At 38.2% G+C, this 17,102-nt stretch overlaps 1 protein-coding gene across 1 annotated transcript in view; it reads right to left on the bottom strand.

Moving 5' to 3' along the window:
• Nucleotides 1-3,204: 3,204 nt before the first annotated feature.
• myo5ab (myosin VAb) overlaps nucleotides 3,205-17,102 on the bottom strand; it is a 34,529-nt gene continuing 20,631 nt past the window's right edge. The window contains 17 exon segments of the mRNA XM_046859955.1: nucleotides 3,205-3,477; nucleotides 3,561-3,641; nucleotides 3,744-3,918; nucleotides 4,397-4,664; nucleotides 6,326-6,476; nucleotides 6,552-6,641; nucleotides 6,772-6,926; nucleotides 7,794-7,940; nucleotides 8,590-8,677; nucleotides 8,760-8,958; nucleotides 9,052-9,132; nucleotides 9,260-9,297; nucleotides 10,299-10,511; nucleotides 11,845-11,881; nucleotides 12,259-12,413; nucleotides 15,328-15,441; nucleotides 15,543-15,691. Coding sequence (XP_046715911.1) covers nucleotides 3,325-3,477; nucleotides 3,561-3,641; nucleotides 3,744-3,918; nucleotides 4,397-4,664; nucleotides 6,326-6,476; nucleotides 6,552-6,641; nucleotides 6,772-6,926; nucleotides 7,794-7,940; nucleotides 8,590-8,677; nucleotides 8,760-8,958; nucleotides 9,052-9,132; nucleotides 9,260-9,297; nucleotides 10,299-10,511; nucleotides 11,845-11,881; nucleotides 12,259-12,413; nucleotides 15,328-15,441; nucleotides 15,543-15,691 — 2,294 coding nt within the window. The 3' untranslated portion in view covers nucleotides 3,205-3,324.

Below are 17,102 nucleotides of genomic sequence, written 5' to 3'. Positions count from 1 at the left end.
AATTGATTTTGTTTACTACACTTCATCTATCTATCTATCTATCTATCTATCTATCTATCTATCTATCTATCTATCTATCTATCTATCTATCCTAGTGGTCCAAATTGATTTTGTTTACTACACTTCATCTATCTATCTATCTATCTATCTATCTATCTATCTATCTATCTATCTATCTATCTATCTATCTATCTATCTATCTATCTATCTATCTATCTATCTATCTATCTATCTATCTATCCATCCATCCATCCATCCATCCATCCATCCTAGTGGTCCAAATTGATTTTGTTTACTACACTTCATTTATCTATCTATCTATCTATCTATCTATCTATCTATCTATCTATCTATCTATCTATCTATCTATCCATCCATCCATCCATCCATCCTAGTGGTCCAAATTGATTTTGTTTACTACACTTCATTTATCTCATCAGCGATAAATGCACACCATTCACCTTGACTGTTGATTTCTGTAAAGCTGCTTTAAGACAATGTCTGTTGTGAAAAGCGCTATAGAAATAAACTTGACTTGACTTGACTTGTTCAACCTCCACATCATGTCACTTGTGCACATCATTACAGCAATTTCTTGTTACTTTTATCAAATTGCGAATGCTTTGGTACATTGATTTATTAGATTGTGTACAACTGTCCGCTCCTCATACACAGTAACCCGAGCTCAGGGTCTGGAAGCTCCAGGAATGTTAATATCCACTACATAAACTATTTTCATCTACTTCGATGTCACCTCCTAGCATCAAGTAGAAGCATTTTTCTTCTTTCAGTTATTGAACATAATGTAGAAAAGAGTAAGAGCATGACATCCAGGTAGCACATCACAGTGTAACAATGTTTCCTACATTTTCAGTTGTTTATGTTCATGATGATCAATAAATATTTTACTATTTTCACTGGAATAAACTTAACCCCCAAAATCATTTTGGCTTCAGATCATTGCATAAGTAATTGAGTACAAATTGGTTAAACCAGTTGTCAGAATCTGTCAAGCTTAAATTATTATTTACTTTTTTTTGTGTAAATGTCTCTCTCTAAAATAGAACTTTTTTCTATCAAAATAGGTCAAAGTTGAAGCTTATGAACCTTCAATTGTCGAGCGTATACAGAAAGCAAAACACGGAATTACAATTTCTGAAAATGGATGAACAACCACTTAAAGAACAGACACTAGTACAGTAAAAAGTGTGAATCCTGTCCGGTCTCTAGCAATCAATATAAATTAAAAATGCAACCAGATAAATACATTTGTGCTGTTAAAATTCATAGATGCCAAACAGAAGAAATTCAGCCTTGTGCAACTTCAATCATTGTGATCCCTACTGTAGTATCAAGAAATACTGAAACTGTGCACAGTCATACTGACAACAAGACCAAACCTTTTGACAATCTTGTTTGTAAACAATGACAAAAGGACTTGTCATTCTGATGGGAATAATATGTGTATTGACACAAATATTTACTTTTGAGCGATGGACTAAAGTCTATAAGAAAATGAAAGGCTTTTGCAATAAATCCATTGTGTTGTGCTGTTTGTACAAATAGTTTTGAGACTTAAACATACTGGTTTGCAAATATCATATATGATTCGAATGTTTCAAAGCAACTGAGAAAAACTGTGATCTACATTCAGTACCCCATAATGACAAAAGTGAAAACAGAATTCTAGAAATGTCTGTATAATAACATTAACAAAACCTGAAATATAACATGGACATAAGTCAGTTGCCTCCCATTTCTCTTGATCATCGCCAATTTGTTTCTACATTTTGACTGGAGTCTACTTGTGGAAATGTTTGTTGATTGGACAGGATTTGAAAGGCACACATATGTCTATAGAAGGCCTCACAGCTGACAATGCATATCAGAGCAAAAACTAAGCAATAAAGTCAAAGGAACAGCCTGCAGAGCTCAGAGACAGGATTTGGGCGAGGCATACAGTTGTTCTGGGGAAGGCGACAAAAATTCTTTGCTGCACTGAAGATTCCCAAAAGCATAGTAGCCTCCAAAATTCTCAAATGGAAGTGTGGCACAACCAGGACTCTTTCAAGAGCTTTTCACCTGAACAAATTAAACTGGTGGAGATCAATAATCACTCTGACAGCTCTGAAGATAGGACAAAAATTCCAGGACAACCCTCACTGCAGCCTTCTCCTGCTGCATAAGAGATTTTTAGGTCTAAAATCAGTGTCCTTGTTAGACATACAAAGGGTAAATGGTTGGTACTGGAATGTGTGGTTCCCACTGTGAAGCATGGAGGATGAGGTGTGTTGTGTGGGGGTGGATTTGCAGGAGACACCGTTGGTGATTCAGTCAAAATAAAGGAAGTGAAGGAAAAGCAGCCAACAAGCACTCAACACCTCTAGGAAATCCTCAGGATTTTTGGAAACCTATTCCAGGTGACTACCTTGAGAGAATGCCGAGTGTTCAAAGCCGTCATCAAAACTAAAGGTGGCTATTTGGACAATCGAAAATAAACATAATTTGGGTTGTTCAACACGTTTTTGTTGACTACAAACTTCCATGTGCTCTTTCATAGTTTAGACGTCTTCAGTATTAATGTACGATGTTGAATATAAAAAAAATTACACTTAAGAAGTTGTCAAAACTTTTGACTGATACTGTGTATACATGAGATGTAATATTCAGGTGTTGCTTCATTGATTTTTTTTTTAATAAATAAAAATGAATAAACATTCTTTTAACTAAAAGGTCACAATTTTGAGTTTGAGTAATAACAATACACAAGATTAATTCTTATTTATTTTTACACATTGAAATAAGCCTTAATAACATTAACACTACTTTGTTTTATTGAGGATTGCTCTTTCTTTTCTTAATACTGTAATACAAATTTGCTTATCAGTTATAAACGTTACAACAAAATTTGTTTAATGCTTTGTCTTGTTCAGGGTCACAATAGATCAGACAGTGTGCACTCAGACGTTATGAAAGTCACGGTCGAGCCGGAGCCTATCCTGATAACAAGAGGCCCAGCTGAGAGAATTCACCCATCAAGTAGTAACATTATTCTTCCTCCTTTAGCTCTCACGATATACTGATGCATGCGAGTCCGAAAGATTTTTAGGATTATCCTGTCTTTAAGGATTGAAGCAATTTCTTGAGCAAGCAAAATAGGTCTCAGTACTAAACCCAATGAAAAAAGCACTGGAATAAAACTAGTTATGTTTTGCCAAAAGCAGTTTATTTATTTAAATGTACATTACTTTTTTTTCCTCCCCATTGCAATGAAGAAATCTCTAGGGCTTTGTGTAAATTAAATGATGAAGCTTCTGCTGGGTTTTAGAGACTCGTAAGAAAGCTAAGGTTGAGGCTTTTGGGAATCTGGAGGCTCTCGAGGGGCACAAGGGAAGGATTAAAGGGAAAACTGAAGGGGAAGAGAAGTTTGCTGTCCATGAGCAAGTTAGGAGATTCCTGACGATCCTTTAACAAAGCCTGCCAAGTGGAAAAGAGGAAAAATTACAAACACGTATGCACAAAAACTGAGATGCACACACGCACACACACAGAGAGCTTACGTGTACAGTGTTCATGAATGATGCAGACACCCTTTCCTCAAACTCATTAACTGGTGTGTACAGGTTCAGGATCTTTTCAATCTGTTGCAGGAAAAAAAAGAAGAAAATGTACAATTAAAAAAAAATAATAAAAGAGACAACATTTAAAAAAAAACACTCAAGAGTTTGCGAGTTGATCGAGACCTGTGTGGCAGTGAGCGCCGTGCACATCATGGCGATGGCCTCTGCATCTTCTTGACTCTTTTTCTTGATCTGAAGCAGCTGAGCAGCCTGGATCAGAGGCTCCAGCGTTTCTCGGACACCACCGCCCTGAACTCTCTTATCCATCAGCCACTCCTCCAGCTGACTCACATTATATCTGCACAGAAACATTTCTTTATCTCTAGAATTCAAATTCTGACCTTCCAAAAATAAATAAATAAATATATCATTGTGTCCTAGACTGCTCCCAATGTCTTTCATGGTAAGAGATGGTATATATCAAGACTCTTTTCTGTACTGGCACCGAGTTGGTGGAATAAACTTACCGTAGATGCCTTCAAACAAAACAGGTGAAACCTATTTCTTCCTGAAACACGTAAACTAGTACTTATTTTCCCTGTTTGTTTTTGGTCTTCATGTTAAAAATGGGTTATAATTCCTCTCAACAGAGTTTCAGGCTGGTGGTATCCTAAGTTTTAACTAGTGAACCAGTATTGTTTTATTCATTAAAAGAGACTTTAAAGCACTTTGAACGTCCATCTGTATAAGAGCGCCTGCTAAATAGCGTAAATATAAATGCCAAAAATTCTTCTACAAATGCATTTGCTCCATCGCGAGTCCCTTGTGGTCAGTACCTGATCTGCAGCCCTTTGCTCCACGAGCACATGTCCTTGCGCAGGAGCAGGTTGTTCAGTGTGGTGGCACAGATGACGTAAAACTGTTGTTTGAGCACTTGTCTGATAAGATCGGCGTCGTTGCCGTGCTGGAGCAGAGTGGAGTGGAATGAATCGAGCTGTCTCAAAATGCACTCCAGCGTGAAGGAGCTCGAGGTACGCTTCCTTAACCCGGTCGGTTTGATCCCCAACACACCAGGGATGGTGTCCTGCTCCAGCATGGCTGCAACTGGAAACCAGAAAAAATAAAAAAAATTATAGTTCAATTCGATTTAATTTATTTGTAATTGTATATCACTTTAAAGAGGTTATAATGTTGTATAAAATAATGTATACGTGTCAATAAGTTTGTTCCTTATAATTGCAAATGTATCCCTAATGAGTGAGCCAGTGGTGATAGTGGCAAGGAAAAACTCCCCGAGATGGCTTGAGGAGGAAAGCTCAAAAGGGAACCCCATTCTTATCTGGTTGGCACCGAATGTCCATTTATTACAGTTACATCATTGTTGAGTTGTGCAGTGATGGGCACTTGAAGGCAAAACTGTTCAAGCAACCTGTGGTCCTGCGCCATTGTATTAGACTTTTGATATTATTTACAGTTCAAATCCTTCCTCAAAGTGAAAGAGAGGAAGCAAAAAAAAAATATTTCCTACGAGTAACACCAATAGTCAAACATTGTTTCTGTAATTTCTCTCTCCTGTGCAACTGTTGTATAATTATATGAGGTGGTATCAAAAAGTTTTGAGACTAGTTTTGTAACCCACCAACAGATGGCAGCACAAGGCTGCATGACAGTCACAGGGAGCACCGAAAATCCTGTGTACATCAGAAGCTATGCGGCTGGTGCTATTTCATCATGGACAGCACGTTAGAACAAAGCGCAAACATGTAATTATGCATGAAACCGGGCAAATCTGCCACAGAGATGTTTGACATGATCTTACAACATGATCTCAACTTCCGCACCCACCCTACTCGCCAGATTTAGCGTGTGTGGTCTTCACCTTGTTCCTGAAGATGAAAATCCATCTCAAATGTCGCCGTTTTGACACCATTGCAGAGATCCAGCGCGAATTACAGAAGGTGTAAGACTTTCAGGACACATCACAGAAGAGTCTGGAGCACTGGGAGCATTGTATTGCTGTGCAGGGGGACTATTTTAAAGGTGATTGTGTGTAAACGTAGATAAATAAAGTACTTAGTTTTAAACAGAGCTACTGTAGTCTCAAATCTTTTTAATATCACCTCATAGTAGGTGTGTCAACCATAAAGACCACAGGTTAAATTCTTGAATCTGATTGATCAGGTGTTGATTCATTTTCTATAACAGCAGCTATGACAGCAGATCTTCTGGATTAAAAGTAAATCACAGGTTTATATTACTGCATCTATTCCTATGCTTTTTTGAAGGCGTACTATGAGTTGCCAACGCATCTCATTTATAGATATCTGCTCTGCCGACAGCCTAAGACTAATAATGAAAAACGAAATCTTGGTGTTTAACAAAGAAAAGTATGCAGGTTTTTTATGGGTTTTCCTCATTCAGGGGTCATGTCAATTCATAGAAATGTCTCCGATTTTCTGTGCTTTTTGTCATCTTAATTGTAAGAGTTAACAAAAAATGAGAGCCTGTTAAACAAGTAATAAACGCATCACAGTGGCAAAAATGTACAAAACTGTCCTGGTTTGTCTGATCAACTTCAAGAGAGGGTGGAAAAAAAAGAACGCTCTGGTGAAGGAATCATTATTTATAACATAAAATGATCTTCTCCAAGACAACACAATAATAAATGTACCAAGAAACTAATAAAATGGAAATATTCATGCTTATGTTCAATACTGGGAGAAATAAAACACTCAAAAATACGTGAAGACATACGATGCCCTTACCAATCATAGGCTGAAGGACATCCTCCATGCATTTGATGAGCTGCTGGTAAATCTGGATGACCAAGTCACTCAAAACCTGCCTGTAATCAGTCAGGTCAAAGTTCAGCAGACACTGTTTGTTCTGCTGGGGAGTGTTGTGTTTAGCGTAGACCTAAGAAGAACACAGCCACAGTTATAAATGAGGGATTAACTGTAAAAAGCAACAAACACTCAAGTACATACACACCTCTTCCCCGCTATACTGTTTCAGGCAGTGCAGGAAGCGACACGTATTGGCCAACCAGAATGACAATGTATCAAAATCGCAGCTTCGTTTCTGGAAAGAAATACCAAGATGAGTTCAACTTTAAAGCTTTATGGGTTAAAAAAACATCTCATTATTTACCTCAAACTTGCCTTACAACAAACCCCTGTAAGCAACAGACTATTAGCTTTGGTCTTATCACCTTTAGAACATTCTTGATGCTGCTGATCGAGTTGTTGAGCAGCGTGCGGACTCTCTGGTCATCGTTAGTGTAGTCAACATGGCGGAGACACATGAAGAGAATGTAAGCTGGTAGGCCTGGGATCAGACTCACTGCAACCCCTCTGGGCTTTAGATCTAATACAGAAATACAAATTAGTACTGTATGGAATTCCTAAGAGTCCATGCATTATCGTTTTTCTTCTTCGTTTGTTCTCTCATCACGACTTAAATTTCTCTTGATCTAGACATCGTTTCCTTGTAATCAGCACTTAATTTTTCTTTATATTCGGCATAAGAGCACGTTCTAGAGGCAGCAGCGTGGATAATAACCATAACCATTTGTGGCAGCGGGCGGGTTGGAGAGAAAATTATCCTGTGATCGCGAAAAACTTGACGAGAAATGACGAGAAATTTAAGTCGTGATAGCGAGAAAACAAGAAATGAAAAGAGTGATAATGCATGGCCTCTTAGGACTTCTGTAGCAATGATGTACAGGTTGTTGGGGGGAAAAAAAAAGCGTTCAGTTACAACAGAGTATATACACAGTATGGACAAAAATTTGTGGACACCTGACCATTAGATTGGTTTATGTGTTATATACAATTACACATTAATCTACATTTGCTGTTATAATAATCTTCACTCTTCTGGGAAGATGTTGCACTATATTTTGGAGTGCGCTTGTAAAGATTTGTGATCGTTCAGCCACAAGGGTGTTAGTAAAGTCAGGTACTGATGTAGGTGAGGTGAGGAGGTGCTGGGGGAGATCTTTCAATCCAATCCATGTAAAGCATATCTTCATGGAGCTGGCTTTGTGCAGAGGTGTATTGCCTTATTGAAACAGGTTTTAGTCTCCTTTAAGTGAAGGAAAAATGTATGCTACCACATCCAAAGCAATGGTGTTCCTCCAACTTTGTCTTAACAGTTTGTGGGAGAATTCACATACAGCTTGAAAAGCCAGGTGCCCGATTACATTTGATTATATAGTGTATGTCATCTCACCTGTGATAAGCGCCCTAAATAGCTTCGCTTCATCTTCCTTTTTGTACTCCAGCATGCCCTGACAGTGCCGTTCTTTGCGCGGGATGTTCACCTCTTGTAGATCCTCGGTCACTCCGCTTTCTGTACAAGGCTGATCCAAAGAGGTATCTGTAGACCCCAAAAACACTCCAATAAGACTTAGCACATTTAAGTAACAGCTAAAAGATCACAAAAACACACACACACACACATACACACACATACACACACATACACACACACATACACACACACAGTGGGTAAAATAAGTATTAAACATGTCACCATTTTTCTCAGTAAATATATTTGTAAAGGTGCTATTGACATGATTGGATTGCATGGGTTTTTCCCAACATCTGGTAAAGATTTCATGTCAATAGGACCTTAAGAAATTTATTGACTAAAGGGAAATGTTGACGTGTTCAATACTTATTTTAACGCACACACACACACACACACACACACACACACACACACACACACACACACACTTCTTAATGATGTCCACACGTCTCTGCACTGTACATATGCTTACATATATCACATGCTGTAAATATGCTACATATTTATTTGCACTTTTGCACGATTGCTACATTTTGCAGTTCTGGTAGATGCCAAATTGCATTTCGTTGCTGTGTACCTGTACAATGCAATAACAATAAAGTTCTATCTATCTATCTAAAATAGTACACACACACACACACACACACACACACACACACACACACACACACACTGTATATATAGAATATTATGACTACACAAAGACCACACTCACTGTCCAGCTCCTCCATCTTCCTCATCTTCAGCTGTTTCTTCAGCTTGCGTGTGGTCTTGTCCTGCTTGTCCATTTGTTCCATTAGTTCCTGTATGAATAATAAATCCCAGTACATACTTATTCACAATTCAGCCAAACTCTGAAAACAGCAATTAAGCATCCGCACTCACTAGATTATGTCGGGTAAGGCGGCTGATCTCGTTTTGGAAAGCTGCGTTAACACGACCATCTTGAGGCAGTTGTAGTGTATTGCTGAGAAGAAGCTTCTGCTGGTCTCGCTCCTCTTTCAAAACATGCAACTCTGTTTTCAGGGCTTCCATCTCCTCTGTATGACTTTGTCTTTCAGCTTGCAGCTGAGACTCCAGCACTCTACAGGAAAAATGAGTGATACAGGTAGAGATAAATGAAGATGTGGGTGGTTTTCTAAATGTTATTGTACAGGTTTGTATGCTTATGGTTCACCTGTTAGTTTCTTTGAGTCCCTCGTATGCCATCCACAGCTCTCCATCCTCATTCAGCTTATGTAAATCTAAAGTGGGGGATCTGTGTACAGACAGACAGATGGAAGACAGACAATAGACAGACAGACAGACAGACAAGACACAGACAGACTATTGCACATACTGAAAAAGAATATGCTTAATATGAAGAGGAGTGTGTGTGTATATACCTGCTAGTGTTACTTGAGTTACTTTCCACTGCTGCTTCCTACAAAAAGCAATTTTATTATGGTTATTGAACAATGTGATTCTGTAGCAAACTATTGTAAACATTAGAAGTATGCTGACTATATGCACATCTGTATTACCCGAATGGGGTCAAACAAATATAAACTATTGAATACAATTTTTCTATGATTTAATTTTATTTAATCAATTTAATTTGTGTCTACATAATCAATTACTGTGTAATGGGTTCATTTGATTTATTATATTTTATTTCTATATATTTAATTTATATATAAACCAAGCAGGCATTTTATGTTTAATTGTTTTAAAATTTTAAATTGATGTTCGCAAACATTAGTAATAATAAAAAGAATTATTAAAAGCAATTTTAGCTTTTGCATTTCTTCCCCGTAATTGTACAGAAATTGTACTGAAGTGACTTAAAAAACGGAGTATGTACCAAACCGTGAATTTTGTGTATCGTTACACCCCTAATAAACATGATTTATATGCAAGGATGTCTGTTCTATTTAAAAAAGCCTTTTCCCTCTAGTCAGGAGATCTCAAGGAGAGCTCGAATCCCACTGATGGCCTCAGCCATCCATTAATGAGAGTTAAGAGAGCAAATGCTCTCTGGACAGAATGGGTGGTGTACTCTCAGTCCAACATCAATCACAGAAACACTTCCTATCACTGTGAACTAACAGTAGTTAATAACTGTGCATTTAACTGGACTCATTCACTGCAATGGCTCAGTGCCAAGTGGAAACTGGCGGAGGGCCAAATTCGAAATGAAATGGAAAAATGTCATTTATTATTTATTATCATCAGTTATATTTATCCTGCATTTTCAGTTGTGAGTATGATAAAAGTATATTTATTATTGTATATATATGATTAATGCCTTTCAATTGTGCAACTGTGAGAAAGCAACAGGTCGAGATCACAATACTAAAGTCTACTTAGTAGATGGCCTTCCATACAGCTCAGTGATATTCTTACTAAAGCATATCTGATGCCCGAGGTGCTCATGTATCATACCTTATAATTGAAGCCCTCTAGATTGACCAGCTGAGTGCGCAGCAAAAGCACTTCCTCTTTGCGCATTTCCAGTTCCTCGGTAGCAGAACTCAGCTGCTCCAAGAGCACATTATAAGCTTGTGCCAATCCTGAGCCCTTCCGCACACTGACAGACACACGCAGATCATTCAGATCCTTCTTCAGTCTCTTATTCGCTGACTCAAGCTCCTGTCGCTGGTAAGCAGAAGAAATGGGTGCCTATATTTAATGTCAAAATAAGACAAAGCCTCTTGCTAGAATGATTTTACTCCTGGCTTAAGTGAGGCATGTAAAACAGAATGCGCTTGGGACTAATTCAGGGCATCAGTCCCAGACTGCCAACTATAAAAGCACTCTATTATAATCATCTGATGTAGTGATAAGCATCTCGATGCATAGCCAACGATACGATAAAGATAAAAATGAAGCAGCTACCGATGCGATGGGATAAAAAAATTCAATAAAACCAGACGTTCTTTTTCTGTTCTATCTTCAGGAAGATGCAGCTCTACCTCTGCCATGTTAATCTATATTCTATGTGGCTCTCAGGACACGCCTTGATCATATTCATGTAGCAGCAGTGGTGATAAGAGAAAGCACTTGAGAAACAGTTTTTTGGTCACTTTCTAAATAATAAAAGTATAGCACTAACAATTATATATGATTATATATATGATATAATATATATGAATATATTTTTTCCGATACAATATGTTAAAAAGGATGCATCACGATATAAATGACAGCTTTTTTTAAATCGGCGCATCACATCGTTAACTTGCGAATCGGAGAATCTTACAGTCCCTAAATAACAGTGATTTTTTTCGATATACCATAATTTCCGGACTATTAAGCGCACCCACATATAAGCCGCACCCACTGAATTTGACAAAGATTTTTATTTTGAACATAAATACGCCGCACCTGTCTATAAGCCGCAGGTGTCTACATTGAAACTAATGAGCTTTACACAGGCTTTTAACGAAAGACAGTGTCTGTAACACGACTTGTATCTAAACAGTAGCCTCCCAAGAAAGTCATTGTTCACTGTCTTCCTCCTTCCTTTCACAACAATTTCTCTCGGGAGTTTTTCTTTTGGCATCGTCGTGCGTTTAAAAATTACCATCGGTGAATCTTTTCTCCCGATGCCGTGCAGCTCAGAACACAGGTGAAGTGCGTTTTTTCATGCCCGGTTGTTTTCAGCGTGACGAATGATTTGCATTTCCTGTAGACAGTCAAACGTCAGAGGAACCTTATCCATATTTTTGATGTGGTGCGGCCCGACTCAGTGGGAGCGCATCTGATTTAATATCTTAATATTTAATTATCAATATAATTGGTTCACCTGAACCCGTTCGGCAATTTCATTGGTCTAATGTTATGGGGTTTAGTTTTTTGGCTTTAAGCTTGTAAAACCGGGAAAACCCAGGAAAAATCCATATATTAGCCGCTTCATTGTTTAAGCCGCAGGGTTCAAAGAGTGGGGCAAAAGTAGCGGCTTATAGTCCGGAAAATACGGTAGTTTTACCTTCTGGGCCTCGTAGTCTCTCTCAGCTCCTAACGTTCTCGACAATACTCCAGATCCTGGATTAGGATACATAGTGAACATTAATATTCCATTAAGCATGTAACTAACTGAAACAATCCCACCCTTGGAGTTTTCCATCCAAGGGTGGGATCGATGTTCTACTTTTTGTCTGCTGTCAAATTACAGTGATACTAGCCCATCATGGGCATCTATGAGGTTGTGAATGTGGAAAAGATGCAGTTTACTCTTAATGTGGTATTTTGCCATGTGTCTAAGATTAAGCAGATTAAAAAGATAGTCATGCTGGCATTGCATGTGTTAAAGGAATCACATCCACTATTTGAATTCAGAAACTGTACAACCTCCAGGTATCTTAAATTAAATCTGTATTAGGAGTCTGGTCCCTCAGTCCACTTCTAGTGTATGTGTACCGTGGCATGTTCCTGTTGGAGCTGCTCCTCTCTGGAATCCCACTCTCTCTGCAGGTTCATCTTCACCTGCTCCAGCTCAGCAACTCGCTTCTGCAGCTTCAGCAGGAGAGAAACATCCACACTTCCCTTTACCTCCTCCTGCAACACAGAGCATATGGAATTATATAGTTGAGAAAAAGGATGTGTTTTAAAAGTGTCTTTCTGTTGCCAATGGATTGAATGGATCTATCCTTGAATGCATGTCGATTCAAGTGCTAAGCTTTTTTAGTTTTTGTGCAAGTTTTCATTCATTATTGACACACATTTGCAATAGTTTATCAAATGTAGCTAATAGCTTAATAGTTAGTGCCCCAATGATATGACTTCTTAGCAGTAATCAGAGTCAGTACATTGATATATTTCCTTCTGAAACAAGAAGCACTTGACTGACTTAAACAACAGCAAAGAGATCTTGAAACACCAGATCTGTGCGCTAACTGAATATTCAGAAGAGTGCAAAGTTCAACAAAATCCTTTTATTTCATCTCAGTGATGAGCAAGTGTGAGTGTGTATGAAGACAGAATCCTTGTAGACAGCTTAAAGTTGGTCAAACACCTCTAAAAAGTGACTTCACACAAATTCCACCCTTTTAAGAATGAAGAAACCAGTTTTATCCCAACAAGTGATGACTGAAACAATGAAGACAGATAGCCCTAACCCTAACCCTAACCCAAGACAACCTTCCATGTGCATTCTTACAACTGTAGAGCAAGTTCATTGTGATCATCTATTGAAATGCTCTTTTCTGAACTGTTGCTATATTGCTCGTTTGCACAACATTTTTGTTTACATTTTGTACTGTTCAATTTTGTTCACTTTGTCTTGTCACAACAGGTTTACCGACGGAGCTATTTTGTGTTTTGTCTTGCACTGTCCTGTGTCGTCTTTGCACTGTCTTGTGTTGTCTTGAACTGTCTTGTGTTGTCTTTGCACTGTTTGCACCAGGTTGCACACAATGCACTTTACACTTACTAGTCCTTGGCCCTGTGTTTTCTATTTCTGTGAATATTGTTGTATGTAGCACCATGGTTCTGGAGGAACGTTGTTTCATTTCACTGTGTTCTGCGTCAGCTATATATGGTTGAAATGACAATAAAAGCTTCTTGACTCGACTTGACTTCAGAACCATGTACACAATGCACTCCAGAACCTTTACAGTACAGCATGGTTTATCAGTGTGTTGATTAGCTGCTCATCTTCTTACACACTATCCCACTATTTTTAACCATAATACATGCATACAAAAGGTACATACATACACAGGTCATAACATTATGACATTATAACATTATGAGTGCTGAAGTGAATAACACTGATTATCTCTCCATAATGGCTAATGGATAATGGGATAAATCGGGCAGCAAATGAACATTTTGTCCTCAAAGTTGATGTGCGACGGCTAATGCCTGATCTGTGTATACAGTTGTGTTCAAAATTATTCAACCCCCACTGAAATTGATTGTTTTGGTCGGTTTGACATTGATTATGATCATTCAGTCATCCTGCTTACAATTAAATCAAAGAGGCACGTGTAGGTCAGACAAATATAACATAACATTTATAATGAAATAACCACAAATGTCTTTTCTGAGCTCACATCATTATCAGTTTTATTCAACCCCCAAGTGACATTCAATCTTAGTACTTAGTACAACATCCTTTTACAGTTATAACAGCTTTTAAACGTGAAGCATAGCTTGACACAAGTGTCTTGCAGCGATCTACGGGTATCTTCGCCCATTCATCATGGGCAAAAGCCTCCAGTTCAGTCACATTCTTAGGCTTGCGCACTGCAACTGCTTTCTTCAAGTCCCACCAGAGGTTCTCAATCGGATTTAAGTCTGGTGACTGCGATGGCCACTTCAAAATGTTCCAGCCTTTAATCTGCAACCATGCTCTAGTGGACTTGGAGGTATGCTTGGGATCATTGTCCTGTTGAAAGGTCCAACGTCTTCCAAGCCTCAGGTTTGTGACGGACTGCATCACATTGTCATCCAATATCTCCTGGTACTGAAGAGAATTCATGGTACCTTGCACACGCTGAAGCTTCCCAGTACCTGCAGAAGCAAAACAGCCCCAAAGCATGATTGACCCCCCACCATGCTTCACAGTAGGCAAGGTGTTCTTTTCTTCATAGGCCTTGTTCTTCCTCCTCCAAACATAGCGTTGATCCATGGGCCCAAACAGTTCTAATTTTGTTTCATCAGTCCACAGAACACTATCCCAAAACTTCTGTGGTTTGTCCACATGACTTTTGGCATACTGCAGTCGACTCTTCTTATTCTTTGGGGACAGCAAGGGGGTGCGCCTGGGAGTTCTGGCATGGAGGCCTTCATTACGCAGGGTGCGCCGTATTGTCTGAGCAGAAACTTCAGTACCCACATCTGACAAATCTTTTCTCAGTTCCTCAGCAGTCACACGGGGACTTTTCTCCACTCTACGCTTCAGGTAGCGCACAGCAGTCGAAGTCAGCATCTTCTTTCTGCCACGACCAGGTAGCGTTTCAACAGTGCCCTTTGCCTTGAATTTCAGTACCTGATTGAAAACACTTCATTGAACCTCTGTTCTTCAGAGTGGTAGTCTTTAAGGGGTTGAATAGTTATGTCAATGAAGAATTCACAAAAGAAACATTTACTACTGTATTACAAAACTAATTGATGTCATTTTAGTTGCATATGGTTCTTTAAGAAGTCCTTGTAGGATTTCATTCTGAATACAATTACAAATGTACACTAAATTCCCTAAAACCATTTACAGCATTGGGGGTTGAATAATTTTGAACACAACTGTATATATCTGGTTCTATAGATATCATTTTGGTTCAATTTATTGGATGAAATTGAATGATTTGAATGATTTTCTATGATGTGAAGAAGTATAAAATTTAAATCAATCTATCTCCAAAAACATTTACCTCAGTATGATCATATTGGTGTCCATAACACTAAGGGTTTAAACACATTCTGAGTTCAGAGCCACTTCAAAATCCAAATATTGAAAACAGCCCCTTACCTCTTGAACCTGTATGCTGGCCTCTGATTCTGTAAACTCCGAGTAATGAGTGTATTCGGATTCATTGCTGCTAAAAACAGAGTCTTTTCTCAATGGACCTTGTTTGGTGGCATACTATGAGGGGGAGAAAGATTTTTTTTTACTTCCAATACATTTGATTCAACTTTAATTGGCCTGCTATGCAATGGAAATGTCTATAGAATCATAGGTCTTACTGTTGCAGCCACTTGCTCTGATTTCAAATCAGCATACTGAGCCTCCAGTTTGATGTGTTCAGTTAGAAGGTTTTGGTAGCGAGTACGCTCATCATTAAGCTCCATCTGCAGGTGCTCGGTGTATTCCTTGTGGGCTTCTCGCAACTGATCTGTTTAGTAGAGATTACAAAAAAACAAAATCCTTTAGAGACAAAGCTTGCTAACATTTTTTTAGAAAAATCAACATTTTCACTATTCTGATGGTTCAAAAAGCTTATTAGTGGTACTTATGAAATGTCAGTCAGATTCTAGAGCTTGATTCTATTGTTAGATTAAACACAGTTGCCTGTCTCATTTAATTTGACCCGGGCATTTGTGAATGCGATCTATGACAAGTTCAGGCATACCAGGCTAACAATCCCATTAAGAAAAATCGTTTCAGAGAAACATCACTGAAGTAACTACTGAGCACGGTTGTGTTTTTTGTTTTTTTTATAAGATTAAAAGTTTAGTCACAAATTTCACGCACTACATTATTTTAGGATTGATTGTTGTATTGATTGGTGAAATTGCACTTTGAATGTTGCCACGTTTAATGACAGTGAAAAGGCAGGCAATAAAGGCCTCAATTGGAGTGTTAATGATGAAAGAAAATAGGGACGAAGTTTACATTTTGTTACTTATTCTGTTTTTTTTTTTTTTACATTCTTTTTTGTATTTATCTCACAGACCATGTCCCTATAAAGAACATCCTTATTTATAGGGTAAGGCACTAAATCAGGGGTTTTCAACCGGTGGTCCGCGGCGGCATTGCATGTGGTCCGTGACAGCCTACATAATTTCACTATTAAAATCACTTTTTTTCCATAATTTATTTTTCCAAACATTTCCAGAATATTTGCACATTAGTGGGAAAACTAAATTTAATGAAAATATTTAAAATATTCAAACTGACACAGGATAGGCTAGCTTTGCACCTATCAGGCCTATGCTTTGCTAACGTTGTGTTTTGCGTCATAAACGTACACATTCATTTTGCGTGCAAAATAGACCAGCATCTCGGAGTTAAGAAAACACATTATTCAGGTTTTATTGAATAGACACTTAATAGTTTTGGTGAATTAAAATTTGGAGTGGAGCTGTAAGCTAACGTTTCTAACTAAGGTGAAGTTTGCTAGTCAGCACCAGCATGGATCGCTTTTTATAATAGTGGGCCGCGGATTACTTGTTAGTCAGAATGGTGGTCCCTGGCACAGAACCAGTTGAAAACCCCTGCACTAAATCATTAATGTTTTAAGGCGGCCACTGGAATATAAAGAGCTCATTAGTAGTACTTATGTGAAGTGAAAGAGTGACAATCCCATTAAGGGAAACAGTATGTCCTTTGTTCCTGGTTAGCATCAACTAATCATCACTGATGTATTTTGCTGAAATATTGGTGCAATTTTAGCCTATTTAAAGAAATATCAACATGTTCTGGTATTCTCAGTGTTTTAAAGAGCACAAATATTAGCTAAAATGGGCATGAAAACATGTCAATTTCAAAAAGGAGTTATCTAACACCCTAACAACAAATAAATC

This window comes from Silurus meridionalis, chromosome 10 (genome assembly GCF_014805685.1).
Source record: "Silurus meridionalis isolate SWU-2019-XX chromosome 10, ASM1480568v1, whole genome shotgun sequence".
In the NCBI taxonomy this organism is placed as follows: Eukaryota; Metazoa; Chordata; class Actinopteri; order Siluriformes; family Siluridae; genus Silurus; species Silurus meridionalis.
Note: the sequence above shows the minus strand (reverse complement) of the source record. Positions and strands in the feature narration are given on the sequence as shown.